At 41.4% G+C, this 27,553-nt stretch overlaps 1 protein-coding gene across 1 annotated transcript in view; it reads left to right on the forward strand.

Moving 5' to 3' along the window:
• The window catches only part of polrmt (polymerase (RNA) mitochondrial (DNA directed)), a 53,394-nt gene continuing 25,841 nt past the window's right edge, over positions 1–27,553 (forward strand). Inside the window, exons 1-13 of the mRNA XM_061825232.1 lie at positions 1–202; positions 471–569; positions 1,226–2,001; positions 3,418–3,551; positions 6,939–7,125; positions 11,399–11,548; positions 14,697–14,864; positions 14,991–15,161; positions 15,445–15,684; positions 18,347–19,132; positions 20,372–20,494; positions 23,764–23,886; positions 25,769–25,948. Coding sequence (XP_061681216.1) covers positions 61–202; positions 471–569; positions 1,226–2,001; positions 3,418–3,551; positions 6,939–7,125; positions 11,399–11,548; positions 14,697–14,864; positions 14,991–15,161; positions 15,445–15,684; positions 18,347–19,132; positions 20,372–20,494; positions 23,764–23,886; positions 25,769–25,948 — 3,279 coding nt within the window. The 5' untranslated portion in view covers positions 1–60. The remainder of the gene's footprint in view (positions 203–470; positions 570–1,225; positions 2,002–3,417; positions 3,552–6,938; positions 7,126–11,398; positions 11,549–14,696; positions 14,865–14,990; positions 15,162–15,444; positions 15,685–18,346; positions 19,133–20,371; positions 20,495–23,763; positions 23,887–25,768; positions 25,949–27,553) is intronic.

The following is a 27,553-nucleotide window of genomic DNA, read 5'->3' on the forward strand; positions in this document are numbered from 1 at the left end:
TTGGTCTGATTCAAAATGGCGCCCTAGTGTCGAGATGTAACGCGGTTATTCCATGTCAACATGTCACTCCTCAGAGTTTGTGCCTTCGTTAAATGTCTCAATCGGCTCAGTTTGTTGGAAAAGTGTACGTCTCGCGCTCCTCTTGTAAAATGTTGCCAGCGGTGTCTCGCGATAAGAAATGGCGCCGTTAGGGTGCGAGCAGGTGAGGCGACTGATATATAATTTTGCCTTTTACGGCTAATGTGGCTGAGGTCGTTGATTGCATTGTGTACAGATATTTTACTCAATGTTTAATGTGCTTTTAAGCTAAAACTAATATCAGACAAACTTACAGAGAATACATTGTGTACGATGCCAACTTGAGTAACTTCCTGCTCTGAAAAGTGAAATGATCCGTTATCCATTTTTGTATGCAAACCGAGGTTTGGGGTTGACATATGCTTTTTATTATTATTACTTATTTTCCCCAGATATTCATTTGGAACCTCATCGAAGAAAGGTCTCATTTTCAGTCCGGAAGACAGAAGATGCCAAGAAACGTGTTGCGCAACAAACTCGGCTGTTAGATGGTAATTTCACACAGTTATGTCCCAATCGTGGGATAATCTTTTTTTTTTTTTCATTATTATTCCTTACATCTGATGCCAAATGTATATTAACATTGTAGGTAAATTTAAGAGGACAATATCACTAATGTTTTCACCATTTTGAAAAAATTAAAGCTCCCTTGACACTCTAACAAAGTTTGTATAAAATGGGCAATGTATTAAAAATAAAACAACGTGATTTTGTCATACAAGTTTCCAGAACAGGCCCTTCTGACTGCCACTTCTGTTTGACCCAATTTTGTATATGCTTTACAACACCAATATTTCCAGTACAAACGGCAAATTAATTACTGTTCTATGACACATGTTGTCCTCAATAGGATTGTCGGGGAGCTCCAAAATTTGAGCTAAAGATACAGTGAATGTTTTATTCTCACGGACCATTTCAAGGATGCGTTGATGTCCTCATTTCATTTAGAGGACTCTATTTTATCCATTTTCTGTAGAACTTGACCTCATTAGGTGAGCTGAAGTCTATGCCAGCCGGGTACACCTTGAAATTGTCACCAGTCGCTCGTAGTGCACATATAGACATACAAGGTTTCACAGTTACAAATATAGGCAATTATTTGGAAATTCCTGTATAACTTTTTTTTCTTCCATTCATCCTTCTTAAGTACTTGAGGCCAGGATCCAGCAACTCCAACCTGAAAGTCTTCTTGAAGTCCAAAAAGCAAATGTGGAGTTTCTTCAACCCCCCTCAACGGGGAGCCACAACTCCTCCTTGGCCAGAACCCCTCACACACCTCCAGAGAGGCCTGATGGTTCCAAATTGGCACAGAATGTTATTAGGGAACCTTCTAAATCGCAGCCCACTCGCTGGATGGACAAAATAACTAAGGAGAAGAAAGGTAAAGTGAAAAAACAGCAACACCTTGCTGAGAAGCTGCAGAAGAGCGGCAATGAGAAAGTGGCAGGAAAGCACCCTGATGATAAAGGCAACCCAAAATGGCCTGGCACGAGTTACAAAACGATACCCAGCAAAAACCCTGCTGCCTTGGCTGAAAAGAGCAACGTGACTGCCAACATTCCGGCTGCTGTACCACAAAAAAACCCCAAAAGCAAACGAAAGGACCCTAAAAATAAATCTCCCCGTGCAAAGAACCAGGTGACCGACGAGGAGCTTGCTCAGGTGGAGGAACTAGAGAGGAGGCTCGGACAGCAAGCCAACCCCTGGTCCTGCCTGAGTGAATCGGAGCATCCGCTGCAGGCCAAGGATGGGGCCATAGCGAACCTCCGCTCTTGCATCTTCGCTTGGCTGGAGGCGTGTGTGTTTGCGGGGGACATTGAACGAGCCCACAGGTTCTTGCTCAGCCAGCACAGAGTTCAGAGTCGACGGGTATGTCTCGACACGGACGTTTACAACATCATGCTGCGAGTCTGGGCCAAAAAGGTATGCTAAAAAGTCCTGCTCCTTTTTAATGACAGTACAGTGAAACCGCCCCCCTTCCCCTCCCTTTCATTGTGAGGAATATGTACATAGTAGACTCACCACTGATTGGTGAAAGTCTGTGATATTTATATGTAGACAACATTTTGTTGTGAAAGGGGAAAAAACAGATGGGAATTTTCTGCGGATTCGCGGAATTCCGAGTTTTTTCATCTGAAAATGTCATTGGTGTGTAATGTGTAGATTCGTTTAGAAATTTTTGGGGGGTCCGGGGGGTATGGCTTGATGTGGGGCGAGGTTGTGATCAAGACCGGCCGCCAGCATCGATCGCAGCACTCGTCGTGAAATTAGTCGCAGCTGTGATAGCGGAAAACGGCATTGCTGTCTGTTTGCATTAAATTTGGTGTTTATAATAACGGCAACAGTCCGATGTCCGGCAGCATTTTGGCGATATGTCATCGGTACTTTCAATCTGATGTTAGCATTTCTTAGAGAAGCATTCTGGTTACTACGGCGTAGATATAAGTTATAGACATACGTACGCATATGTTATCGAGTGGTCTGCACGTTTTCCAGTATGCCAAAAGTCTTGTGATGAAAAGATGAAGATCGCACCCTAAACTAAAATCGGTGAAATTACTTGAAACGAGAGAATGAATGGAAATTCCTAAAAATGAATCAATGAATAGTCTGCATTGTTTTATTTTGCGAAATTTCTTATAAAATAAGTTTGAGGAAAAATGGCTTGGAGCAAAATGTGGCTCAAATTAATATTTATTGCACTTGGAGGAAAAGGGTTAAAACCACTGCAAACTATTCCTAAACTCTGGATGAGGCCTAAAGCATGTCCTGGCCGGTATTTTAGTTTACTATAGCAAAGTTCTCCAAGTTTGCTCATCCTTTTCAGGTTCAAAGTGTGTGTGCAAACTGGATGTATCAGCATTTTTTTTTGAGATGTCCAGAACTATTTGTATAAAGACTCTTTAGGATAGATTACTAATATTTTGTTCTTAGCTGCTCTTCTTTTTATATAAGCTTCATATTTTTGTCTTTTATCATTTTTGCAGACCCATATATTTTGTTTCAGAAAGCCTTGACGTTCTTGAGATTTCTTTCCACCCAGCACATCTTCAGTGCACCCTGATGCTGGATTTAGTAAAACAGCCCCAGAAGATGACTGAGCGTGTTATTTGTTTCACACTAGGGAGAGAAAATGCACGTGGTGCCGCTTCCCTCGTGACTCCAACAGCAAAGTTTCATGGGGTTGTTTTGTATTCTAAATCAAAACGTTTGCAGAGGTTTCAGCAAGTTGTCCTTGAATTCTCATTCATTCTACAGTTGACATACTTTGTCATTTTTAAGCACATCTGCATACAAAGTTCATCATCTCTCCTTGTTTTGTTTTGTTTTCTTTTTTAGGGCACCCTAAATCAGATTGGGCGTTTGTTTATTATGTTAGAGGAGGCAGGTCTGCGGCCAAATATCGGATCGTATTGTGCTGCTCTGGAATGTATGGGCCGTAGTGCTTACTGCTCCTCACAAGTTATTAATTGGTATGTATACACTGCACACTACACATCACACAACTATGAAAATGTGTACAATAACAAGACCTAACAGCAGGTGTCATGTCAGCCTCTCTGTTTTGAATCACAGTATTTTGTCTGTAATGTTTTGGTCTGGCCACCTCTTTGACATTATACATTCTTTCCTGATGTTCACTGAGTTGTGATCAAATGTATCAGATCCAAGGGATCTAGCGGAGCCTAAGATGGCACGGATTGAGTAACGCCTAAGTCACGGGTGCTCAATGCGTCGATCGCGATCGACCGGCAGTTTCGATCAGTTTAACTTGAGCTCACCACGCATGTGCAAACAACTGTACAGGAAAACACGCTGTCAATGAGTTCCCCCCTCTTTTAAGATCTCGTTTAAGAAATCTTGACAAACATGATTATGAATGCTGGAGTAAAGAAGACAAAAACGTATCACTTTCATATGGAATGGGAGGCGGACAATTTTTTAACGATGTAATTTTTGAAGTGCGTTTGCCTTATCTACCAGTGTAGTGAAATGTGTCGCGGCATTTTCGAACTCTTTATGGAAAATACGACACCGACATTCCGCCGAAAAGCAAGCTGAGAATGAGAAAAGTGAACGAACTAAAATCCCAATTGGCCGCACACACACACATCTCAGATTGTGAGCGTTTCTCACTGCAGTTGGACGAATCCACAGACGTGAGTGAGACAGCCCAGGTGTGCATTTTCATTCGTGTGGTGTTTAGTGATCGTCAGCTTGAACTCAGATAGTCACAAAAATGTTTAAAGTTAATTAATGTTGTGTAAGATTAGCTCATGCAGCTATGCAAGGCACACAAACATACAATTACACATAAAGAATCGTCAATATACTTTAAAATAAATATGTTTTGCATTTTTGAAGTGGGTAGATCTTTATGACATGGTCATTCTAAAACAAAAAACATCAGGCCCCCTTCACCACCACCACCACCCGTCGATCGCAAGAGGCTGGATGCTTGAATAGTAGATCTTGGGGTCAAAAAGTCTGGGCACCCCTGGCCTAAGTGAATCAAACCACTGAAAAGTATCCCTTGGGGCTTCTGTATGGCTTTGGACAGCATTCGCCTTCATTGGCCTCACAGTATCCTCCTCTCTCAGTCATCCATCCCATTGTGCCCACGCCGATAAACACACACTTCTTTCTCCCTTTGACTTTTCCTCTCCGAGTGCCGCGTCCTCCTGAGCTCCCCGCTTCCCCCGTGGTGATGCATTGCCGGTCACCAGGCTCATTACACCCCATTGTTCACTCTGTCTTGTCGCCTTTGTTCCCCCGGATCACGCTGACGAGCCGAAGGACTAATCCCATTTTTCTACAAGGCTTGTTCAGATTGCCCACTAACGAAAACTGCACATAGTCTCCAAAGAATTTTAAGAGTTTTTCAAAATGTGAGCTGGAGATAAAGGGCTTCCATCTTGCATACCATTTCAAATATATTCTTAGTGGTATTCTTACTGCTGTTCTTGTTTCATTCAAGAATGGTTTGTGAAATTTAATGCATATACCATAGCATTTGTCCTCATTGAGATCTCTAGTGCTCTGGAGCCTAATTGAGTTTATTTTTTTGACCAGTTGGTTATACCCTAGACTGGTCGCCAGTTAATCTCAGGGCTCATACAACCTTACTCTAGGTGTGAAGAATTTTGAGTTTTCATTAAGGGTTGTGCTCATGATTATGTTACAATGATGTGTTGACATCAGCTAATGCCACCATCTAATAATCTTATTCAGAATTAATGGGTGGCTTGAAGTGTATTTGTTTGTCAATTCTTGTTGGCCTGTGATTGGCTGGCAACCAGGTTTACCTCTGCCTCATCCAAATTTGGCTGAAATATGCACGCCCGCGATCCTGAGGTATAGAAAATGGATGGATGGATGGATGGATGGATGGATGCTTGTTGGCTTTAGCTGTTGTCACTTTTGTTCTGGGGTTGTCAAATAATGGAAGGGTTTCTCAACTTTAGTGATTACATTTTGTAGTTCTTATTTCTCCCTATAGGGGGCAATATAACCAAACACCTCTTCTGCTCATTGCTAGAAAGATTTCAGGCCATGAGATGCTGAACTTCGGTTTGAGAGAAATCATGTAACATGGGAGAAAATATTAGACAAGAGCTGTTTCTTCAATGTATTGTTTATTTTCATGGCTGGTATCATGAAAAGTATAATGCATGAAGAACACTGTGAGTGCCACAAAAAATGCAACAGATTAAATAATACTTTATCCTTTTTGACATGGTTCAGCTTGAATCTATTCCCAGTGATTTTGGTTAATATAAAGAATGGCTCTATCAGCTCTTGAAGTAAACTTTTTGTAGCTATTTTTATCATTCTTTGTCCCAAAGACAAACTGACTTTGGTTGTACCAAGTGGGTGGTCTAATTCATCCATCCATTTTCTTTGCCGCTTATCCTCACGAGGGTCGCAGGGAGTGCTGGAGCCTAGCCCAGCTGTCAACTGGCAGGAGGCAAAATACACCCTGAATGGTTGCCAATTAACGTATGCTCCACAGTAAAGCATACAACTACAACTAAGCTAACTGAACCTCTGTGTAGGGAGAAATATTTTAATTTGGCGGCTGTCAGATAAATTTTTTCCCCAAAATGTTTGGCCTGGCAGCACAGTAACTCGGCTGGTGAAGCGTTGGCCTCACAGTTCTGAGGACCCGGGTTCGATCCCGGCTCCGCCTGTGTGGGGTTTGCTTGTTCTCCCCGTGCCTGCGTGGGTTTCTCCGGGCACTCCAGTTTCCTCCCACATCCCAAAAACATGCAACATTAATTGGACAATCTAAATTGCCCCTAGCTGTGATTGTGAATGTGGCTATTTGTCTCGATGTGCCCTGCGATTAGCTGGCGACCAGTTCAGGGTATACCCTGCCTCCTGCCCATTGACAGCTGAGCTTGGCTCCAGCACTCCCCGTGACCCTCGTGAGGATAAGCAGCAAAAGAAAATGGATGGATGGAAGCTTGGCCTTCTGTCTTGTTACATACTTGGGCAATAAATTTGACTCAGGTTCTGAACTTAAAATGTTCCACCGACTTGAACATGGGTTTCATTTGGTATTTGAATAATTCTACTGCTCCATCTCTCATTTCTATGCCAGTCACTGGGCGCACATTAGCGTTATCTGCACTGTCCAGTCCAGTCAAGACTTCGAGGAGATTCTTATTGAATCAACATTTCACCTGCGCTGTCAATGTCTATCTGCTTCTAGATCGGGCTCACATTTTTGGCCAGACAGAAGAGGGCTGTGCCAGTGGAAGCACAGTCCTCGATATTCTGCGACTGTTGTTTGTAAACAATGAATAAATTTTGCAATGTAGCCATGGTAGCCTGTGTTTGTGTCTGTGCGTGTTTAGGTGCTTGAAACAGATGGAGGAGGATGGCCTCTCTGTGGACGATGTCTTCAGCCAATGTGTATTCCAGCTCGATGAAAAAGAAATGGCACTGAAGGCTGTACGCGTCATCCACCCTGACTACCAGCCAGCCTCCAACCCCACGACAAGCCAAAACGCCCCTTCCTTGGTTCAGGAGCTTTACACAAAGGTATTTGACTTCTGCCCTATTCAATGATATATAGCAGGGGTCTGGAACCTATGGCTCAGGAGCCACACCTGGCTCTTTTGGTGGTTGTATGGCTCGCACCACACGTAACTTTCTCTAACAACGACCTGCTACACAGCCTCCAGTGATGGCCACACACTCTTCTTCCTAGTTTACCTTGCACCGCCCCCTCCTCCGCTCTTAAAGGGGTACACTCATAATTACAATTGTTACAGTCCTTACGCAGCCTATCAATGTGGTTTGTAATGACAGCGTGCTTATGCGCTGCCCACCACCGGAATTTTTTTTTACATAAAGATATGCCTCTGTCGGCAACCATTGTTGGGGAGTGAACATAAGTGGGGAGGAATGATGAAAAATCAACCTGCAGACCAGCTGATTGTGAAAACTTGGAACGCACTTTCCGTCACTGCGGCGTGTGAGTATTGTTGTACTGACAATGTTTGGTTAAACCTATGCATATGAAAAGTCTTTCTCATATTTAAAAAAAAAAAAAAAGACCAACCTACGTTCATGAATAACAGATGGAAGTCTCAAAGGCTGCATGAAGTTTTGTTTAATGACGTATGAAACAGACGACTAAGCCATCAGTTAAGAAGTCGCATTAATGGTAAAAAGTACTTTTGCCATCATTGGTTAGCAACAGTATAATGTTATTTAAATAAATTTAGAGACTTATTGTACTCTTAAAGTGTTGGTCTTACATAAAATGCACAAATACACTTGTACTTAGTTTTAAAAATATTGGATGGCTCTTTTGGAATTACATTTTAAAATATTTGTCGTTTATGGCTCTCTCACCCTAAAGGCTTCCCGACCCCTGACATATAGGTTACTCGTCAATGTAGGGAAACAACAACATAAAAAAAAACATAACTGTGTAACAAAAAAAGTAGTTATTAGATTTATACAAATCGAAATTAGGTTGTTGCCAAAATGGTGAAAGTAACTGAACAAAAACTACTTTTCTGTTTTGCTATTATAATCAGGTGCAGCTGCCTGTCCCTTTGTATATGTCTCGCTCCTCATCTCTGTCACATGGTATCCAGTACTGTATAACAAAGAAAGCGCACAAGCTGACAAAAAAATCTTGAGAAAATGAAACGAACATCTTTGAAGAGTATCTTCAGAAAGGAGCAAAATAAATATCCAAGTAATGACAGAAGAAGAGCTTACAGTTTACAAGCAAATGATACTGCATTTAAGAGACACTATCAGCTTCAAATTAATTGATTTTAAATGCAGGTTTACAGAAATTTGATACTCATGCACCGAGGCTAGTGTGCGTTAACAGGCTCTCAAACACACACACACACACACACAAAAAGCACAGACCTTGCTTCCATTTCCAACAACTTGGATTTGGGAAGCGTGGTTTTCTGCCAAGACAGCGACTAAAACAAATCTACAGAGAAGACGGGAGATAAATTACACACTTTGTGGTGTCGTCGTCTCCTATTCCCCAAGAAGGGACCAGCTCGTGGAAGAGAAACAAGCCCAGGGTTTCCACTAATTACAAAAACTGCATTCAGTTTACTGATGAGTTGCATTTCTAATACAGTAATTGGAATTTTGGTCATTCAAAATACTGTTGTACTTGAGGTTGGGAATCAACTTCCTTACACGAAGTTTACAGAATTTCAAGTACACTAGAGCCTCGTTTCTCGACCACAATCCATTCTAGAAGGCGGTTCGAAAATCGATTTGTTTGAAAACTAGATCAACCGCCGCGTGCGTTATTTCCGGGTTTATTTTATTTTATTTTTTTGGTGGGTGGGAATTCACAACAGAGCGCGTCGTGCGGCAGCTGGTCTGGCCGCACGCGTTCTATTTCCGGTGTGATGGTATGAGCGCTCCCCCATGCTGAAAAGTCCCCTTGTGATTAATGCGCATGCTTTACTAACAGTGGAACTCTGGGTACGTAGTGGACGGTTACTGGGAAATCCCCCACTCTCATAGTTCCCCTTCTTCTACATAGAGCGAGCTGACATGTTTATATCCTAACCTGTAACCCTAGCCAAACCTTATAACAAAAGTATACTCACATCTGTACGCTCGCCGTATTCACCTTTCTGAGACGTCCATAGCGAACATGAACACTCGGCGACAAGTTGTCGGATGGCACACGTTGAAGCATAGATACAGATGTTTCAGACTGTCTAGAAGTTTACAAAATTTACACGCATGCGCATTAATCACAAGAAGACTTTTCAGCACGGGGCAGCGCTCAGACCATCACACTGAGTTTTGTTGGGGGCGTTCGAGTACCGATTTTCATTTGAAAACAGAAGCAAAATAATCTTCAAATTTTTGTGCGAAAACCGATTTGTTCGAGAACAGGGACATTTGAGAACCGACGCTGTACAGTATGCCGGATAGTCAAAATAATTTTTCAGTGGAGTAATGTACAGTGCAGTTGTTCTGGCAGTTTCTACCAAGTATTATGCCATTTCCTTAAATACATGCCTTACCCTAATTTTTTGCCAGGTATGGCACCCACTTAAATAACATGCTGTGCTTTAAACATACTCCTCTGAAAATTGCCCCTCTGGGGGAAAAAAAAAATAATAAATTTCTTGGGAGCCCATTAGATGCTTGCAATTACTTTCACTAAGACCGAAAGAAGAACTATTTTACCACAACAGAAATCAGTTGTCATGCCATCTGTACAGCTAAAGTTTACGATGGCAGTGTAAGAAAATTAAGAAGTCTCTGTTTCAATGTTTGCTTCACAGCAGACGGCACAGTAAAACAACGTGGAATAAAAGAAAATACAAATGCATAGATAAAAAGCTGTAGAGCGTGATAGTTACATCAGACATTTCACTATATCAAAGCAGATGGTAACTAAAATAATCGAAACTGGGAAAAAAAACTACCACCAGCCGTGTACAATTTCTCTCAATAACTTTTTGAATGAACCTATTTCAAAATGTTTCAACACTGTTGTAAAAATATTTTCCCATAATGCTGCAATACTGAGAAACACCAGGAGTTGTCTTTTTCGAGGACAAAATTGCACTGAGCAAACGTACAGAATGTAGGTCTTTTGACTCTAATCTTCTGATCTGATCTTCTCCAAACCATAAGCAAATAGTCTTAGACCTGACTCATTAAGTTTTAATGATCCACATTATGTTTTCATTTAGAGAGTAGATGACTCAAGCAGCCAATGTTCCACCAATGCTCCTTGGCAGTCCAAGTGATTTTGAATGCCTCTCACCTATCTGTCCTTTCCCCCCACCACCCTTTGTCTTGACATTGTTCATTCATTCCATTCCAAGTGTTATATTCTCAATGGTTTACATCATTCTTGCATCGCATTTGCTTTGCTCACGTTGTCTTTGTTGACCATCTAGAGTTTTTTGTTGTTGTTTCATAGTTCACAACTGACGTCATTGGCTTCTTAACGGCTGAAATGCTGCCCAAATAAACTGGCTCGTTCGATAGCGGAATAGCAAACAGGATGGTCTCTCGCGTGGAGCCTCGGGGGAGCACGTTGGTGGCAGAAGCTCAAGCTTATTAGAATACTGTTTGCTCTGTGTCACATACCCGTATAAAATTCAGTTTGATTTTGGTTCAACTTTGAGAGAGTCATTGCTCCTTCAATCCCGAATGCTAAATAATTAAACAATGAAATATATACATTGATATACACATTATTATTAGATATTATGAGCATTCCCAGGTGTGTAATGGAAATGTTCCAAAATAGGCATGTGATCAGGTATTTGTATTTTGGCAGAATGATTAGCATATGGGTCATTAGCCAATGTTGTTTTTTAATGCTCAGGTCCTTGTACAATGTTAGAAACAATTAAATTCTAAAAGTGCTGCTGGCAATAGTTTTGATCCGGAAGTAGGCCAATGTTTAGTTTCGTGTACACTAATTGGTATAGCAGCTGTCGCGTTTGCGTATGGTACTTCCTCTGTTTGCGCTGTACTTTTTCTTCCAAGTCTTGCGATCTATCGATATCGGATCAGGACTCAGTACTGGCAGATGCTCAAAGTCAATTGAATTGGACTCAGCGGGGGGGAAATGTGAACGTAACATGACTTTTTTTATTTTTTCCAAAACATTTCCCGTGAACTCATTAGAGTTTCTTGGCCAGCGAAATCAAATTTCTATTTAGACAGGGAGTTGTACTTGGCCACGCCGGTGCCTTTGAAAAATATTTTCCAATCTTTTCATAATTAGGATCTTACAACTTGGAATTATAGTATGAAATAAATTTTACCTTGTGTGTACCCTCAGAGGGATAACCACCAGTATCCGAAGCTGGATTTCACACGAGATGAGCTCCAGGAACGTTTCAAATTCCAGCTTGAAGTGGAGCACGCCTGCGCAGTCACCATTGACTCTGTGGAGGCGGCAAAGCCTATCACAGAACATATGGCTAAAATGGTAAGCCATAATTATAATCTATCTAATATGCATTGGGGCCCCATAAATATGGCAAAACTTACTTAAGTGAAATAATCGACCCAAAAATGGGTCGATGCTGCTCGTGTGTAAACTGTATTTCAAAATTGTTCACAGACAAATTTTTGGATGAAATGAATTCTTATTGTTGAATAGGTATCTTCTAGTTGGAAATGGAAACAAATGTAAGGAGGCTGTGTAATGTGTGTTTTTGTTGTTGTTTTTGTACATTTTCTACATACCTTAATTCCCGGCCTACAGAGCGCACCTGGTTACAAGCCTCACTAAGTACATTTGTAAAGGAAATACCATTTCGTACATACATACGCCACAGCTGTGGAAAAGCCGCAAATGGCCACATTGAAACACAAGGTATTTACAAAGAAAGACGGTATACAGAAAGAGTTTAACACTATTACTAGTGCTAACACTAGTACTAATGCTAACAGGGCTGGTTAAAATAAAACTTACCGGTAAATATCTCTGAGACACGCCAGTAACACAGCAGCAACACGCTAGCACAGCGTATAGCTAGCGCAGCGCTAAAAGGGCAGGTAAAAATCACTTCCTCGGCACACATATTCCGCCAGTCTCATTCTTACCTTTTCCCCTCGAGTGCCTCCTTGGGGCTGTTAGGAAAAAATGCACAAATTTGCCGTATCACCGCATAAACCGTAAACCATAAAAAGGTGCGGCTTGTAGGTCAGAAATTACCGTAATTGTTTCTCAAGGGATTCTTTCCAAGAAACTTTCACCATTCTAAAGGACGAACTGTACATTGAAATCATGAGGGGGAAAAAACCTCGAGTATTAAAGTGTAGATTATTTTAAAAAGTCCGAAATTCTAGAACTTTTTCGTACACTGTTAAAAAAAGAGGAAAAAAACACATCATCTTGATTGTAGTTAGTCTGTCTTATTTCACTACTTTTGAAGGGCACTCATTGTCCACTACAAGTATGGAGGAGGAAAATGTCATATCTTGTTTTCTAACCGTGGCATTTACAGTCCGGGCTGGCTCGTCTCCCTCTGCAGATGGGTTACGTGGGAAGCGAGTAGGCCGAGAGTCCCTGGTGGCCGGGAAGCGTTTACAGGCAGGCAAGCAGGCAGGGCAGAATAATAATGTATTGTAATGGAGGACACCAGAGAGCAGGCAGTCAGAGTCACCTCTCCATCCGCTATCTAAACTTGCACTACTTACTAGGAAAGCTGCTGAAAATTGCTGATTGAAGATAAAGTACAAACACACTCAGATGGGCATGGGGCATTTTACACTGTTTTACCGGTGAAGCAAAGTTTACATTTATATGCCAACATATTCATCAATGTTATCAAGTGTTAACCCGTTTGTTTATTTACTTTCAGCTGCTTAGATATGCTGGAAGCAATTGAAGAACACAATATATTCCTTCATGCTAGTTGGCGTCCAAGTTGTTCTATCAATCCACTAGAAATAAAGTCACAGATTAATTTGTTCATGGCTCAAATTGTCACCATTATTAAAATTCCATTAATCATGCAATGTTTAAAGTACAAATTTAACTTTCCTAATTGTCATACAACTGCAAAAAGTTAACCGCTCTTTTAAAACAAAGAAAATTCTCAGCCTTTCAACCTATGGAGAAGGAACAGGATATTTGCACAACCATTATTTTATCTTCTGTACCATTTTATAACTATTGCTGGAATTGTGTTGCGTAATATGCAAGTATATTTATGTCAACACGAGCTTGTTCAAATTAATCCAAGCTTTGTGTGACTTTCGAGGCATATTTTTTTTCCCAGAATGTTTTTGCATTCCACATTTTTGAGGCCACTCGACAATAGAATTTTCACTGCTTTCTGTTCCTGTGTTTCCGCTTTCCATCTTTCCATCTCTCCCAGTCTAGTTCTTGGTATGTGTGGTACTTTTGATTATATATGAAGAATTCAGATGTTTTCCACGGCCCCGGTCTTTGTGCACTCCCAGATGTGCCATTTGGCAAAGTGTACTGTAATTTCCGGCCTATAAGCCACGACTTTTTTCACACACTTTCAACCCTGCGACTTATGCGGTCATGCTGCTCATTTGTGCATTTATTATAACGGCCACAAGGGCGCACTCGAGCGGAAAAGGTAAGAGAGAACGGTGGAATATATGTGCCTCCACCGACCCTGTTAGCGCTCCGCTAGCATGTTTCTGCCCTGTCTCGGTGAATTTTACCAGTATGTTTTTTTAACCGGCCCTGTTAGCGCAGCATTAGCGTTACCGCACCACTGGTGTTAGCGCGCTAGCATTAAACTCTCTGTGTACAGTCTTTCTTTGTAAATATCTCATGTTTCAATGTGGGTTTCAATATGGGCACTTGTGGCTTTTACACAGCTGCGGTGTATATATGTACCAAATGGTATTTCCTTTACAAATGTACTAGGTGAGGCTTTTAACCAGGTGCTCTTTGTAGGCCGGGAATTACGGTAATTATCAGTTGATCATCTAATCACGTATATATCACTTCATTAATACAAATATGTGAGGACTTAGGGCCTCACAGTTCTGAGGACCGGGGTTTGAATCCCGCCCCCGCCTGTATGGAGTTTGCATGTCCTCCCCCCGTGCCCGTGTGTGTTTTCTCCGGGTATTCCGGTTTCCTCCCAGATCCCAAAAACATGCATTCTTGGGAGACTCTAAGTTGCCTTTAGGTGTGATTGTGAGTACAACTTGTCCGTCTTCATGTGCCTTGCGATTGGCTGGCAACCAGTTCAGGGTGTACCCTGCCTCCTGCATGATGATAGCTGGGATTGGCTCCAGCAGTCTCGCGACCCTCGTGAGGATAAGCTGCTCATAAAATAGATGTAAGGATATGAGGACTTATAGAACTTTAAAAAAAAAAATCTATAGTGGTGGTTAGGTTTCGTAACGTATGTACTGTATATCTCCTTAATGATAATTTATTGTATTATTATTGTATTGTTTGCAGTATTAATGGTATTGGGAAAACTGCAAAATGAATTAAGCAGATGTAAAAGTGTTGGTGGTGTTAGCTTCACTTCAACAGAAACAAACATTTGCTACTGGTCTAAGAGATAAAAACAACTGATGTAGCTGCAGTGTTGTAGGCTACTGTTGTTATTACAACTGCAGTCATCGTTTAGAGGGCGTTGCTGGTGGAGCAACAGGCTCAGTGGCGGAAGGCCCTCCTCCAGGCCTTCAGGGAGGGGAAGATGATCCTGGGGAAGACCAACACCAAGGGCTTAAGACTCAGCATCTATCCCTACTTCTGTCTGCTGGAGGACACCGAGTATGTTGACATGATGATGCAGGTAATACAGCCCGCCCAAATCAGCCGGCCGCTCGATAAAATGCCAGACAGAGGACCTTCAAGGCAGTCCTTGGATTGGTTGACTCGCACGACTGATTATTTACTGCTTTGAAATGTGTCCTACCAGAGTGTTTCCAGCATGCCTCCCAGCGGAGAGTCTCTGATGACTTTAGCCAAAGAACTGGGCAGCCGCATTTACACCAAGTACTCGGTTCAGCAAAAGTATAGGAATCGCATCGTGGAAAAGCTTGGCACCGTTTACAATGCTTACACAGACCTGCTCGCCAAAGACACAAAGGTATCCAAAAATGAAACCGTAAGATAACGATTTTCCACATTTGAACAAAGTTATAATTTTGCCTACTTGAGATTTTCCTGTTACATTTGAAAGGGTCTAATTTCAACCAACAAAACAACAGAAAACTGAATGTATTTTGTACTATAACACGTTTTGTAAATTGAAATTGAATTGTTCAAGAGTTTAGAGAATGAGAAATAAATGGAAAAGACTTTCTAATGTTTGTGAGGCCAGTTCCAAGATTTTGTGATTACAGTTAGATCAGCTGTTTTTGACCTTTCAGGCATACAATGTCCATCCCAGGGAGGAGTGGTGCAAACTGGAGGCAGCGCATCCATCAGGGCCCACACTCCAGGGCAGCGAATCCTCCTGGCCGTCTATTGTGCCTTTGGAGCTGGGAACGTACCTGTTGGATATAATGGTGAAGAACCTCAAAATTAACAGCGACATCCTGAACTCTTCCTACGACAGAAAGAGCATTCCCATCCTTTACCACATGTACACCTTTCGCAGCAACCGACAGGTATCATGTCAACACACCTTTGTCTCAGTCGAATGCTTGTTTCAATAACAATGTATAATGACTTTCTACACAAGTGATGCGCTGTGCAACCTACAAAGTAAAATACCATTAAAGCGTTACAATTTTGAGTACAACCGAAACATTGGAGGAGGGGTGCTCAATGCGTCGATCGCGAGGCAGTCTTTTCCGAGTGGGAAAGGTCTGGTCTGAAGCCAAAGTAGTAAGTGCAGGATGAGATGGTGTCATTTTAAAATTCCACCTTGGCGCACAGCCTGATCCAGGATGAAAGCACAGGCATTATAATGTACAAATAGCTAATTCTGTATTTTAAATTTATAATTTATATATTTATATATAGTATGATATATCACATAACATTGGGAGCATCATCATCAGTCCCCCCGGTCGGTAGCTCACGAGAGGCTAGCTGCTTGAAAAGTAGATCTTGGGGTACAAAAGTCTGGGCACCCCTGCATTAGAGACACAAATTAAGCCTTTTCTTAGTTTTTGTACGATATCCAGCTAAATTTTATTGAGAAGCAGATGCTAGTGTATTGACAGTGATATCACTAAATTTCCTTGATTAGTCAATTAAACCATAAATTTTAATATTTTTGTAATTTTTTTTAATTGGCTGGTATCATCTTGTCCTTAATGTGCTGATTTCCACTTTGTCTGCCAGTGTCTTATTGACTGAATGTCGATTAGAGAGTTTGTCATAGTGGACGTGACATCATGTTATTTTTTTTGGCGCAAACTAGTTCATACCAGATAACGCTTAATTTCTCCTCCATGTGATGGAAAGAACTCTTAATAATCGGCTAATTGATCCTGTCCCAATCCTTTCATTTTAGTCCTATTCCTTGAAATAACATCTGTGAGTAAAAGATTTTGGGATTAATGATGATCGGAAGCGTCTGAATACAATTGACTTTGGCTTTTTGTCACTCTTAAGTCTGTCACCTTGTGCACCCCTAATATCCAGTGCGGCCCTCCCATGAGGGTGAATTATAAAACCGCTTACCCTCCCGTGCAAAGAATCCAGACTAATCCCTTTTTTAGTGTCCCATTTTTAATTGGCTCGCTGATTGGCTGCCACCAGACTCTGCGCGAGGGTGAAGGGACTGTGTCATGGGAAAGCGCAAGAGAAAACTTTGGGGACTTAATATCCGACTCGGAGATAGCGTAGCTTTCACCTTGTGCTTACAAGGCAGTTCTTGCCGTCACTGCCTTTGCTCTGACTTTACTCCCCACCTTTTCTGTTGCTCTCTTTGGAGGTTAGCTCATCGGGGGAGCTGGCTAATGACTTTATGACGCAGCATGGCAGTCCGAGTGGTGCAACTCAATGCTGGGCTTATTTATTTTTCGCTGTCAGTTTTCTATATTTGTTCACACAAGACTATTTACAGCGCACAAATTTTTCAGCAGGAGAGCTTTAGCCTCAAAGAAACTAAAGCATATTAATAACAGAGGGCTAAATAGTTTTTGGGCTGTAATTTTGAGCATTTTTGTTGTTGACGTGTAAGAATTAATTAATTGATATACAGTGAAGAAAATGAGTATTTGAACACCCTGCTATATTGCAAGTTCTTCCACTTAGAAATCATAGAATGTTCTGAAATCTTCAGTGTAGTTGCATGTCCACTGTGAGAGATCATCGAAAAAGAAAAATCCAGAAATCACAATGTATGATTTTTTTTTAACGATTTATTTGTGTGATACAGTTGCAAATAAGTATTTGAACACCTGAGAAAACCAATGTTAATATTAACCTGTGTATCAGGTAGAATTCTGACCCTCAAAGACCTGTTAGTCCGCCTTTAAAAGTCCAGCTCCACTCCATGTATTATCCTGAATCAGATTCACCTGTGTGAGGGGGTTAGCTGCATAAAGACACCTGTCCAACCCGTACAATCAGTAAGACTCAAATTGTAACATGGCCAAGACCAAAGAACTGTCCAAAGACACCAGAGACAAAATTGTACAACTCCACACGGCTAGAAAGGGCTATGGAGAAATTGCCAAGCAGCTTGGTGGGAAAAAAAAAAAAAAGGAGCAATCATTGGAAAATGAAAAAAGCTAAACATGACGGTCAAAGGCCAAAATCCCTCCTGCAGTGTGTGCAAACCTGGTGAACAACTACAGGAAACGTTTGACCTCGGTAATTGCAAACAAAGGCTACTGCACCAAATATTAACGTTGGTTTTCTCAGGTGTTCAAATACTTCTTTGCAGTTGTATCACACAAAAATCGTTTAAAAAAAAAAAAAAAAAGAATCATAAATTGGGATTTCTGGATTTTTATTTTTATATTATCTCTCTCACAGTGGACATGCACCTACGATGAACATTTCAGACCACTTCATGATTTCAAAGTGGGAAAACTTGCAGTAAAGCAGAGTGTTCAAATACTTATTTTCTTCAGTGTAGTTGCGGGTTAGGCTGGTCTGTCCCAGCTGTCCTTGGATAAGAGGCAGGGTACACCCCGGAACAGTCACCTCCCAATCCCAAGCAAAAGGCAAACTGTTAACTTGAGTGGAGATTTTTCGGATTAATGCTTTCTTAAATCTTATTGTGACTGTTACTTTCAGGGCGTTTGCAGGGATTTCAATTTTTTTCTTTTTCTATAAATGGATTTCATGAACTAGCCTCTCTCCCCTCAGGTGGGCTTTATTAAGCCCCACCCCATCCTGACACAGATACAGCAGGAGGCCATGGAGACTAAACTGACCTTTGATTCCTCCATAATGCCCATGCGCTGCCCTCCTTTGCCCTGGACCTCGGTCAAGTTTGGTGCATACCTGCTGACCCCTGCCAAGCTGATGCGCAGTCTAGAAGGGGTGACCCAGCATGAGGAGTTGTTGGAGAGATGCCAGAACCTTCACCCAATCTTGGACTCCCTTAATCAGCTGGGTAACTGTGCCTGGAGGATAAACAAACCTATCTTGGATGTCATCATCTCCATCTTTAATGATCGGGGTAGCGACAAGCTAGACATCCCCCCTCCTGTCTCAGAGGCCCCCAAAATTCCCGTCTTCAACCTGCAGGACCCCTCTTACAGTGCCACCGAGAAGGCTCACATGAAAAAGGAGATCATCAGTGCCAGAAAAAAATGCAGCGAGATGCACAGCTTGCGCATGGATGCTCTCTATAAACTATCAATCGCCAACCACATCAGGGACGAGGTCTTCTGGTTCCCACATAATATGGATTTCCGTGGACGGACGTACCCCTGTCCTCCGTACTTCAACCACCTGGGAAGTGACGTGACCCGCTCTATCCTGCTGTTTGCAGAGGGCAAGCCACTCGGGCCAAAGGGCCTGGACTGGCTCAAGATCCACTTAGTCAATCTTACGGGGTTGAAGAAAAAGAGCTCGCTGGAAGGAAGGCTGGAGTATGCCAATTTTATCATGGAGGACATTCTGGACTCTGCTGACCACCCATTGAATGTGCGTTTATGTATTCTATTGCTCTACCCATCTAAATAATCTACACTATATTTGGTTAACATTGTTTACAAGCAGAACTGTGAGATAGACATGCTAAAAGCTAGGTCACGCTGCAGATTTTTCACAATGTAACCCTTTAATTTTTTTAAGGACAAACTACTCACGACATTTAATACATTAAATCAATAAGCAGCTAAGAATTTGGTGGGTTACCTGTCTTGCAATTAGAGTTAGCGGCAAATGCTTTTTTTTTTTTTTTTTTTTTTTTTTTTTTTTTGAAAGGGAAATTCCACTGGTTTGCATTAACAATGTATCCAATAGGTCACGTAATATGTACTCTATTTTGGCAATGTGATGTTAAATCCTCTTCTCATTTAATAGTGTTTTGAGAATATTTTTATCGACAATTACGAAATTTCAGAGGTGCTGCCATTTTCGTGAGTCACATGACCTACGTGCGCGGATGTGACGTGTTATGTGCCACAACAAATGCTCAATTTCTCAGATTTATCCTTATCTGATGAAGAAATGGCAGTATCGGTGCCGCTCACGAGTGTTTGAAAGTATTCCTCCATCTTCGATCAACCGAGCGACGGCGCCGTGAGCTCGCTTCCCGAGCCCCGTAGCTCGCTCGCTGGGGAGTGAGCTCACGGCTCCCCTGAGCCCCGGAACTCACCCGCACAGCTCAGGGAGGGGGCTCACGTCTCCCCTGAGCCCCGGAGATGTGCCGCTCACGGCTGTGTATGGATGTATTCCTCCGTCTTCCCGATCAACCGATACTTCTATTTCTTCATCAGATGAGGATAAAGCCGAGAAATCAGAGCTGGTCATAAATGGTGTCCCATGTAATCGAGCCTTTGTTGCGGCATGTAACACGTCACATCTGCGCACGGAGGTCATGTGACTCGAAAATGGCAGCGACCCTGAAAATTCGTGATTCGATAAAATCCTCTCAAAACACTATTAAATGTGAGAGAATTCAATATCATATTGTCAAAATAGAGTACTTATTACATTTTGGACACATTGTTAATGCAAACCAGTGGAATTCTGCTATGACAACCTTGGAGAGCGTTCTCAGCCATTAAAACTGAAGTAACTTTTTGTATGTTGCCCGATGTTGTATGTGTGTGTGTGTGTGTGTGTGTGTGTGTGTGTGTGTGTATATATATATATATATATATATATATGTCCATTGTAACTAGAATCACACGCCTTTACACTTGTTTATTTCCTTAGGGTAAGAAATGGTGGATGAATGCAGATGAGCCGTGGCAAGCGCTCGCCTGCTGCATGGAGATCGCCAACGCTGTTAGATCTCCCGACTCAACGCAGTTTATCTCGCATTTTCCTGTGCACCAGGTACCATCTCTTCAATGTTCTCTGGACATCTGTGTTTTATCGCACTTCTCCTCATTAGAGTTGCAGGTGAGCTGGAGCCCATATCCGATGATTTGAGGCAAAACATGATCTATACCCTGAACTGGTCACCACCCAGTGGGAAGGCACTTTTAGACAAAGCATAAGCCATTACATGATAATACAGAGGAATGGAGGGTCCAACTTACTTTCGGTTGCGTCCTACGTTGATGTTTTGGTTCCCCCAAAGAGGGCGGTTATGCTGGTATTAAAGGTCCATTACAGTCACCTCATCATTTTGTTACATATACACAAATGTGCCTGTGACTGAGTGTTAGTATATACTGTATACGGTATTTTTAATCCCAAAAAAATAATTTAATTCTCAAGTCATGGAAAATAGTGGCACACAAATTACTGTAATTCCCCCTACGGAGCGCACCTGGTAAAAAGCCTCACCCAGTACATTTGTAAAGGAAATACCATTTGGTCCATACATGGGCCACAGCCGTGTAAAAGTCGCAAGTGCCCACATTGAAACACGAGGTATTTACAAAGAAAACAAAGACGGTACACAGAGAGTTTAACGGTAGCGCCAACGCGCTAACGCCAGCGCTGCACTAATAGGGCCAGTTAAAAAAAAACATACCGAAAAAAAATCACTGAGGCACGGCAGTAACATGCTAGCGTAGCGCTAACAGGGCCAGGCCGGACCGGTAAAATTCACTTCCTCGGCACATATATTCCACCGGTCTCACCCTTACCTTTTCTGATCGAGTACCCCCTTATAGCTGTTATAAAGAATGCACAAATTAGCCGTATCACTGCAGAACCCGTAGGGTTGAAAGCGTGTTTTAAAAAAAAATAAAAAAAAAAGTTGTGGCTTATAGGCCAGGAATTAAGGTATTTCAGTCTACAGCACAACCATTGTTTAATTGATATTAAGGGATTTGATGAGGAAACCATTTGTAGTCTGTTGTGATGGAAGGAACAGAATGGGGGGAAAAATGCATTATTGGTACAGATTTTCTGGCAACGTCAAAAGAAAAAAAATCTGAAAGAAACCTTTGAATGGGCCACACAGTGATGCAGCAAACCAGTTTTTGTCCTCCAGGCCTTGAGTTTGTTACCTGGGATCTGTAGACATCAATCAACTGTACATACATATTTTTGGAATATGGAAGGAAGCCAGAATACCCAGAGGAAAAACCATGCAAGCACTGTGTGCACATGCAAAAATACAGCACAGTCAGTCTGGAGCTGAGTTTTAAACGGAATAAAAACCCTTAATGGTGATGTGCAAAACACTTGATCAGTGTGCCCCCATTAATGATTCAAAAAAATTTCCTCGCTCCGACTGGTGGGAACATTACATTCACTTCCTAATCTTTGGGAAATATGATAATCATGAGCAGTGATTCGCACAATGGGCTACATATCAATCACAGCACATTTCTCCAGTCATGAATCTAGTTTATAGCAACCAAATTTAGATTTTACCTGCTATTCATGTTTTCAGCGTCACTTTTAAAGGATACATTCAAATTAACTATCCAAGACCGCCTTAATATTTTCAGACCATTTTATTACCAGGCCTAACAATAAAGTGCAAAACAGTGCTACTCCATAAATAGACTTTACAGCTTCAAAAACCTTCTAAATCATCAGTCATTCTAAATCGTTTGGCTTCTGTTTTGTTTCCTATTAAACAGAATGAAACTTTCGCCCTAACTCAAATAGTGGCTGTCTACCTAATGTTTTGTTCTAGCAGGAAACAGAAACAGCATTATTTTCTGTAGAAAACCATCGAAATCTAATTGATGTTTTTGAAATGACAAAAAAGAACTCCCAGCCTATCTAGGGACAGAGAACGAAACCCCTGGAACATTGCCGCTTTATTCATGTTGATGAATGTGCACTGTTCCCAATAATGAAGCCTGATGTGGAATATGAGAAGCCTGAAGGAAATTGCATGCATGATCAACTAGACAGAAACCAGGAACATGACAGTTGTATTTACATGGTACATTAACTAGTATTTAGCCAACGCCATGTTCAACAGTAATAAAAAAAACATATATATTTGTTTTAATCTCCGGAGCAGAAAAATATAAGCCTCTGTTACCAATATGCCAGTAACGTATAGTGACATGCAGAAGAAAAATTCTCTTCCCCTAGATGCCAGAAGGTACAATTAACTTGTGTCCCATTACTGTTCATATGACAGAATGAATCAAGCCAATATCCACATTAACTGGTTCCGAGATTTTCCCCATTTCATCCTTAAAAAGTTATGATTTTTCATTGAGCTTAATATCCATTGTATGATGTGGCAAAGTAGTATGAGCTGGGAACCCAGATTATGTAAAAATAAATACTTGAAATTGTTTACATTTTGGGCCTTGAGTCTATAATCTATGAAAGTTACACTTTTGAAATGGAATTATGGAAATATAACTTTTCATGATATTCTAGTTTTTTGGAAGGGGTCTGTATGACTTTGATATCCCACTCTTACTCCATTTTGTTTAATATTATGTTGGTCTATCCTTTGACGTTATAACAACGTCAATTGTTGTGAGAAGGCTTTCACCAAGCTTTACAAGTCAGCTTATGGGAATTTATGACCATTCTGCTCTGAGTATACTTGTGATAAGGCCTGACTCACTGTCCACTCAAAATCAACCCAACAATGTTCAGTCACGGTAATGGCACGACTTTTTGTAGCCCAGTCAAGTTCATCCCTACCAAATTCTGTCATCCATGTCTTTGTGAACCTTGCTTTGTGCACTGGTGCACAGACATGTTGGAACAGGAAAGGGTGAGCCTCAAACTGTTTGACTGTCCAAAATATCTTGGTATGCTGAGCCATTCAGAGTTCATTTCACTGGAACTCAGGGAGATGCCCAAATGAAGACTTTGATATACGTGCAAAACTATGGCTGCTTTTATCTATCTGTCTATCTGTCTGTCTGTCTCTGTCTGTCTGTCAAAATTTTTTTTCTTCCTCTGTGACATTGACATTAGCTAACTAGTTAATTATATTAAAATATGAACATCCAGGGAAGGTTTTTTTTTTTTTTGTCAAACTAAGATTAGAGTCTCGACCATTTTTCAAATCTGATGTTCTTTGCACTGATCTTTTCTGCACTTCATATATTCTTTTACTTCTCATTCTCCCTCGCATGCACCCAAATCACATCCTCTATCCATATTTCTGTTCCCGTTTCCACCACACTCCCACGTTTAATCTTCCCTGTTGTCTCCTCCAGGACGGCTCCTGCAATGGGCTCCAGCACTACGCTGCTCTTGGCCGAGACGTTATTGGCGCCACGTCAGTCAACCTGATGTCCTGTGATGTGCCGCAGGACGTGTACAGTGGAGTGGCGCAGCAGGTTAGCGCACAACTCAACATGACAGCTATTCACTAGGTGGAAAACAGACAGTATATGGAATAATACGGTTCTTTCCAGTACACGTATAGGTTACAGTAATAGGTAAAGAAGTCATTATATTTAATCTCCCATTGGCGAGATAATGCTTACAGCTGATTCAATGTTAATAGATGTATTTAAATCAATAGAATCATGAGATTTTTTTCAATGTTTTGACTAACTATTAAAATTCATTTTTTGTCACGTGAGGTCTTGTCAGAAAGGTTCGAGGACTGTTGTCACACAAAATATTTGAAATTTACTGTATGTAGTATTTTGTGACTAGTTTTAGAAGTTGTGGTTCTGCATGCGCAAGTCTGGTGTGGCGGAGAAATATGTTAGAATAGTACAGGACATGTATGTGGGCAGCAGAACAGCCGTGAGATGTGCCGTAGATCTGTCAGAAGAATTTAAGGTGGAGGTGGGACTGCATCAGGGATCTGGGCTGAGCCCCTTCCTGTTTGCAGTAGTAATGGATAGGCTGACAGATGAGGTTAGACTGGATTCCCCTTAGACCATGATGTTCGCAGATAATATATTATGGCGGAGGAACAATTAGAAAGATGGAGGTATGCACTGGAAAGGAAAGGCATGAAGATTAGCCGAAGTAAAACAGAATATACTGTATGTGCATGAATGAGAGGAGCGGAGGAGGAAGAGTGAGTGAAGCTCCTGGGAGAAGAGATAGAGAGGGTGGACGACTTCAAATACTTGGGGTCAACAATACCGAGCAATGGTAAGTATGGTAAAGTGATGAAACGGGTCCAAGCAGGTTGGAACAGCTGGCGGAAGGTGTCTGGTGTGTTATGTGACAGAAGAGTCTCCGCTCAGATGAAGGGCAAAGTTTATAAAACAGTGGTGAGGCCAGCCATGATGTACAGATTAGAGATGGTGGCTCTGAAGAAACAACAGGAAGCAGAACTAGAGGTAGCAGAAATTAAGATGCTGAGGTTCTCGCTTGGTGTGAGCAGGTTGGATAGGAGTAGAAATGAGCTCATTAGAGAGACAGCCGAAGTTGGATGTTTTGGAGACAAAGAGAGAGAGAGCCGACTTTGATGCTTTGGGCATGTTCAGAGAGAGTGAGTATATCGGTGGAAGGGTGCTGAGGATGGAGCTGCCAGGCAAAAGAGTGAGAGGAAGACCAAAGAAAAGGTTGATGGATGTTGTGAGGGAGGACATGAGGACAGTTGGGGCTAGAGAGGAAGATGCAGGAGATGGGCTAAGATGGAAAAAAATGACACGCTGTGGCGACCCCTAACGGGACAAGCCGAAAGGAAAAGTAGTAGTAGTTTTAGAAGCTTTCTGACACAGCTCATGTTCTAGTTGCACAGTACTACAAACTATGCATAGAGTGAATCCATGTTTTTTGGAACAAAGTCAAACACTTGTATTCTTTGCAGGACACAAACTTTGTTTGCAATATTGTAGTTGGAAACTGAGAGGAACAAGCTGCTTAATCTAAAGAGATAATAGTATTTTAATACAGTATTTATCTCAAGATATGGTGAAGCAGCATGTGGTTCATTCCTCAATCTGTTTGTGTGTTTTATTTTTGAGCCACTATTGCACCTGGTGGGCTTTCTCGATGCAAGTTTTCCTCTTTCTGACAAGAAATAATCATAATAAAGAAAATTTGGTATTTTACAGGGTTTCATCGACTACAATAGTGTTTTACAACAGCAAACATTGACCATTACTTTCAACACAGCATGATGCGAGAAGTGTTCAATTCCGGACCATGTTGTCTTGATTGCATCAAGTTGTAATGCGCGTTTGCTGCCTACTGTTTTTCCACAACAGTGGCAGTGATTGTGCTCCCCACCCAACTTGCTTTGCATTTCAGGTGGAGGAGTTCCGCGCTCGTGATGCCAAGAGCGGCCTGAAGATTGCCCAGGTCCTGGAGGGCTTCATCAACAGGAAAGTGGTCAAACAGACTGTGATGACCGTGGTGTACGGGGTCACGCGCTTCGGGGGAAGGCTCCAAATTGAGAAGCGGCTGAAGGAGATTGATGAGTTCCCCAAGGTATGGTAGCAAGGGGGTGAGGGGAAAAGAGGTACAGTGGGAGTGGGGGGGTTCCCTCACGCTGCACTCTGCTTTATTTTTAGCACGGTCTCTGCACAGGATCTCCTCAACTGTATGTGGGGCACCTCTCATAATGTGCATATTCGCGAGAAGGTGTGAAGCCCTCTCAGCTGAGCGCTGTTCTCCTGCTTCCGCTCATTTATCACACTGATGACAGCGGCTGACTATGTTTTCATCACGTCACGTTGTCCTTGACACAGCAGATTCATAAGAACAGCCGCTTATTGTACTCATGCACCCAATCATAATGCATAATATATTGCATGTACGGTTGTGTCAGAGGGGCCAGGAGTGGACGGGTACAAACAACAGACATGTGATACTGCGGTGCTATTTTTATTCCTGCACGGGCACAATTGGTTCCTCTGTGGTCATCGCTTATTCTTCAGGAACATCTAATCTTCTTAAATCACTCGCATTACACCTAAACTTGATCTCATTTCCAGTGCGAAATGGAACTACATGGCCGTATTATCTTCTATCATCTCCCACACAAGATTCTTGTTCCAAATGACTTTTGCATCATGTCCTCTAATAGCGTCATCATAGATTTTTGAGAAATGTTATATGTGACTGATGGCAGAAGTGGGCTCCCTGGTGGATCAGGTCATAGTAACATCAGAAATCCAAATCCATGTATTCCAATCTGTAAACATTTGAAGCTCTAAAGTCAGCCTCCAAAGAATTTTGACTACAACCAAAATGTTCTCTGAAAAATGTGCCTCAAAATTCAAACAAAAGTTGGAGTGCAAGCCATCATCTTGTCATTACAAATCTTGTGAGACTTCAGCTCAGTGAACATCGACATCAGATCAAACCAATAACTAATTTTGGGGTACTGACTTGTATGTATATATATGTATATGTTAGGTATTAATGATATTAACCCATTCGTGGGCAGAGTGGCATTTTTTTTTTCCTTATTGAGATATAAAAGTCTCCTAACACGGCACAATCAAGGAAATAACACTTCTTTTTCATTTATGGTTAAGTTATATGATAACTTGAGGCAGCCATGCTGTGTCAGGAAGGAAAGGGAAATAACTCAGTGCTAACTTTGACTGATGAGTTATTTTCTCCTCATGCCAAATTATGGCTTCAGATTAACACACTTAAATATTTTGATATACTGAAGGATATAATGCGTGAAAATCATGATGTCCCAAAAATGTGACGCTGCCCACAAATTAATTATATATTTTATATCATATTTATGATATTCGTATGTGTGGAGGCACTGATCATGTTAATAATTTCTCATAAAAATTGACAAGGATTTAATGAGGTAGGAAAGAGATAAATATCAAGATGCAACACTATATTTCTTTAAATCTATTCAAGTGTTTACATTTTCAAACAATCACTTCCACAAGATTCCTTGGTAATACCAATGTCCCATCGCTTGTGATTTTTTTTTTGTTTGTATGACAGGTTAGAATGTTAACTTATTACTTGAAATATTGCCCATACACTTTATAAATGTTTTATAGTTGTAACAGTTTGAATCTACAAGGGATAAAAATTCCCTTTATTTCCTAAAGTTAG

Source organism: Syngnathoides biaculeatus, chromosome 7, assembly GCF_019802595.1.
Source record: "Syngnathoides biaculeatus isolate LvHL_M chromosome 7, ASM1980259v1, whole genome shotgun sequence".
Lineage (NCBI taxonomy): Eukaryota > Metazoa > Chordata > Actinopteri > Syngnathiformes > Syngnathidae > Syngnathoides > Syngnathoides biaculeatus.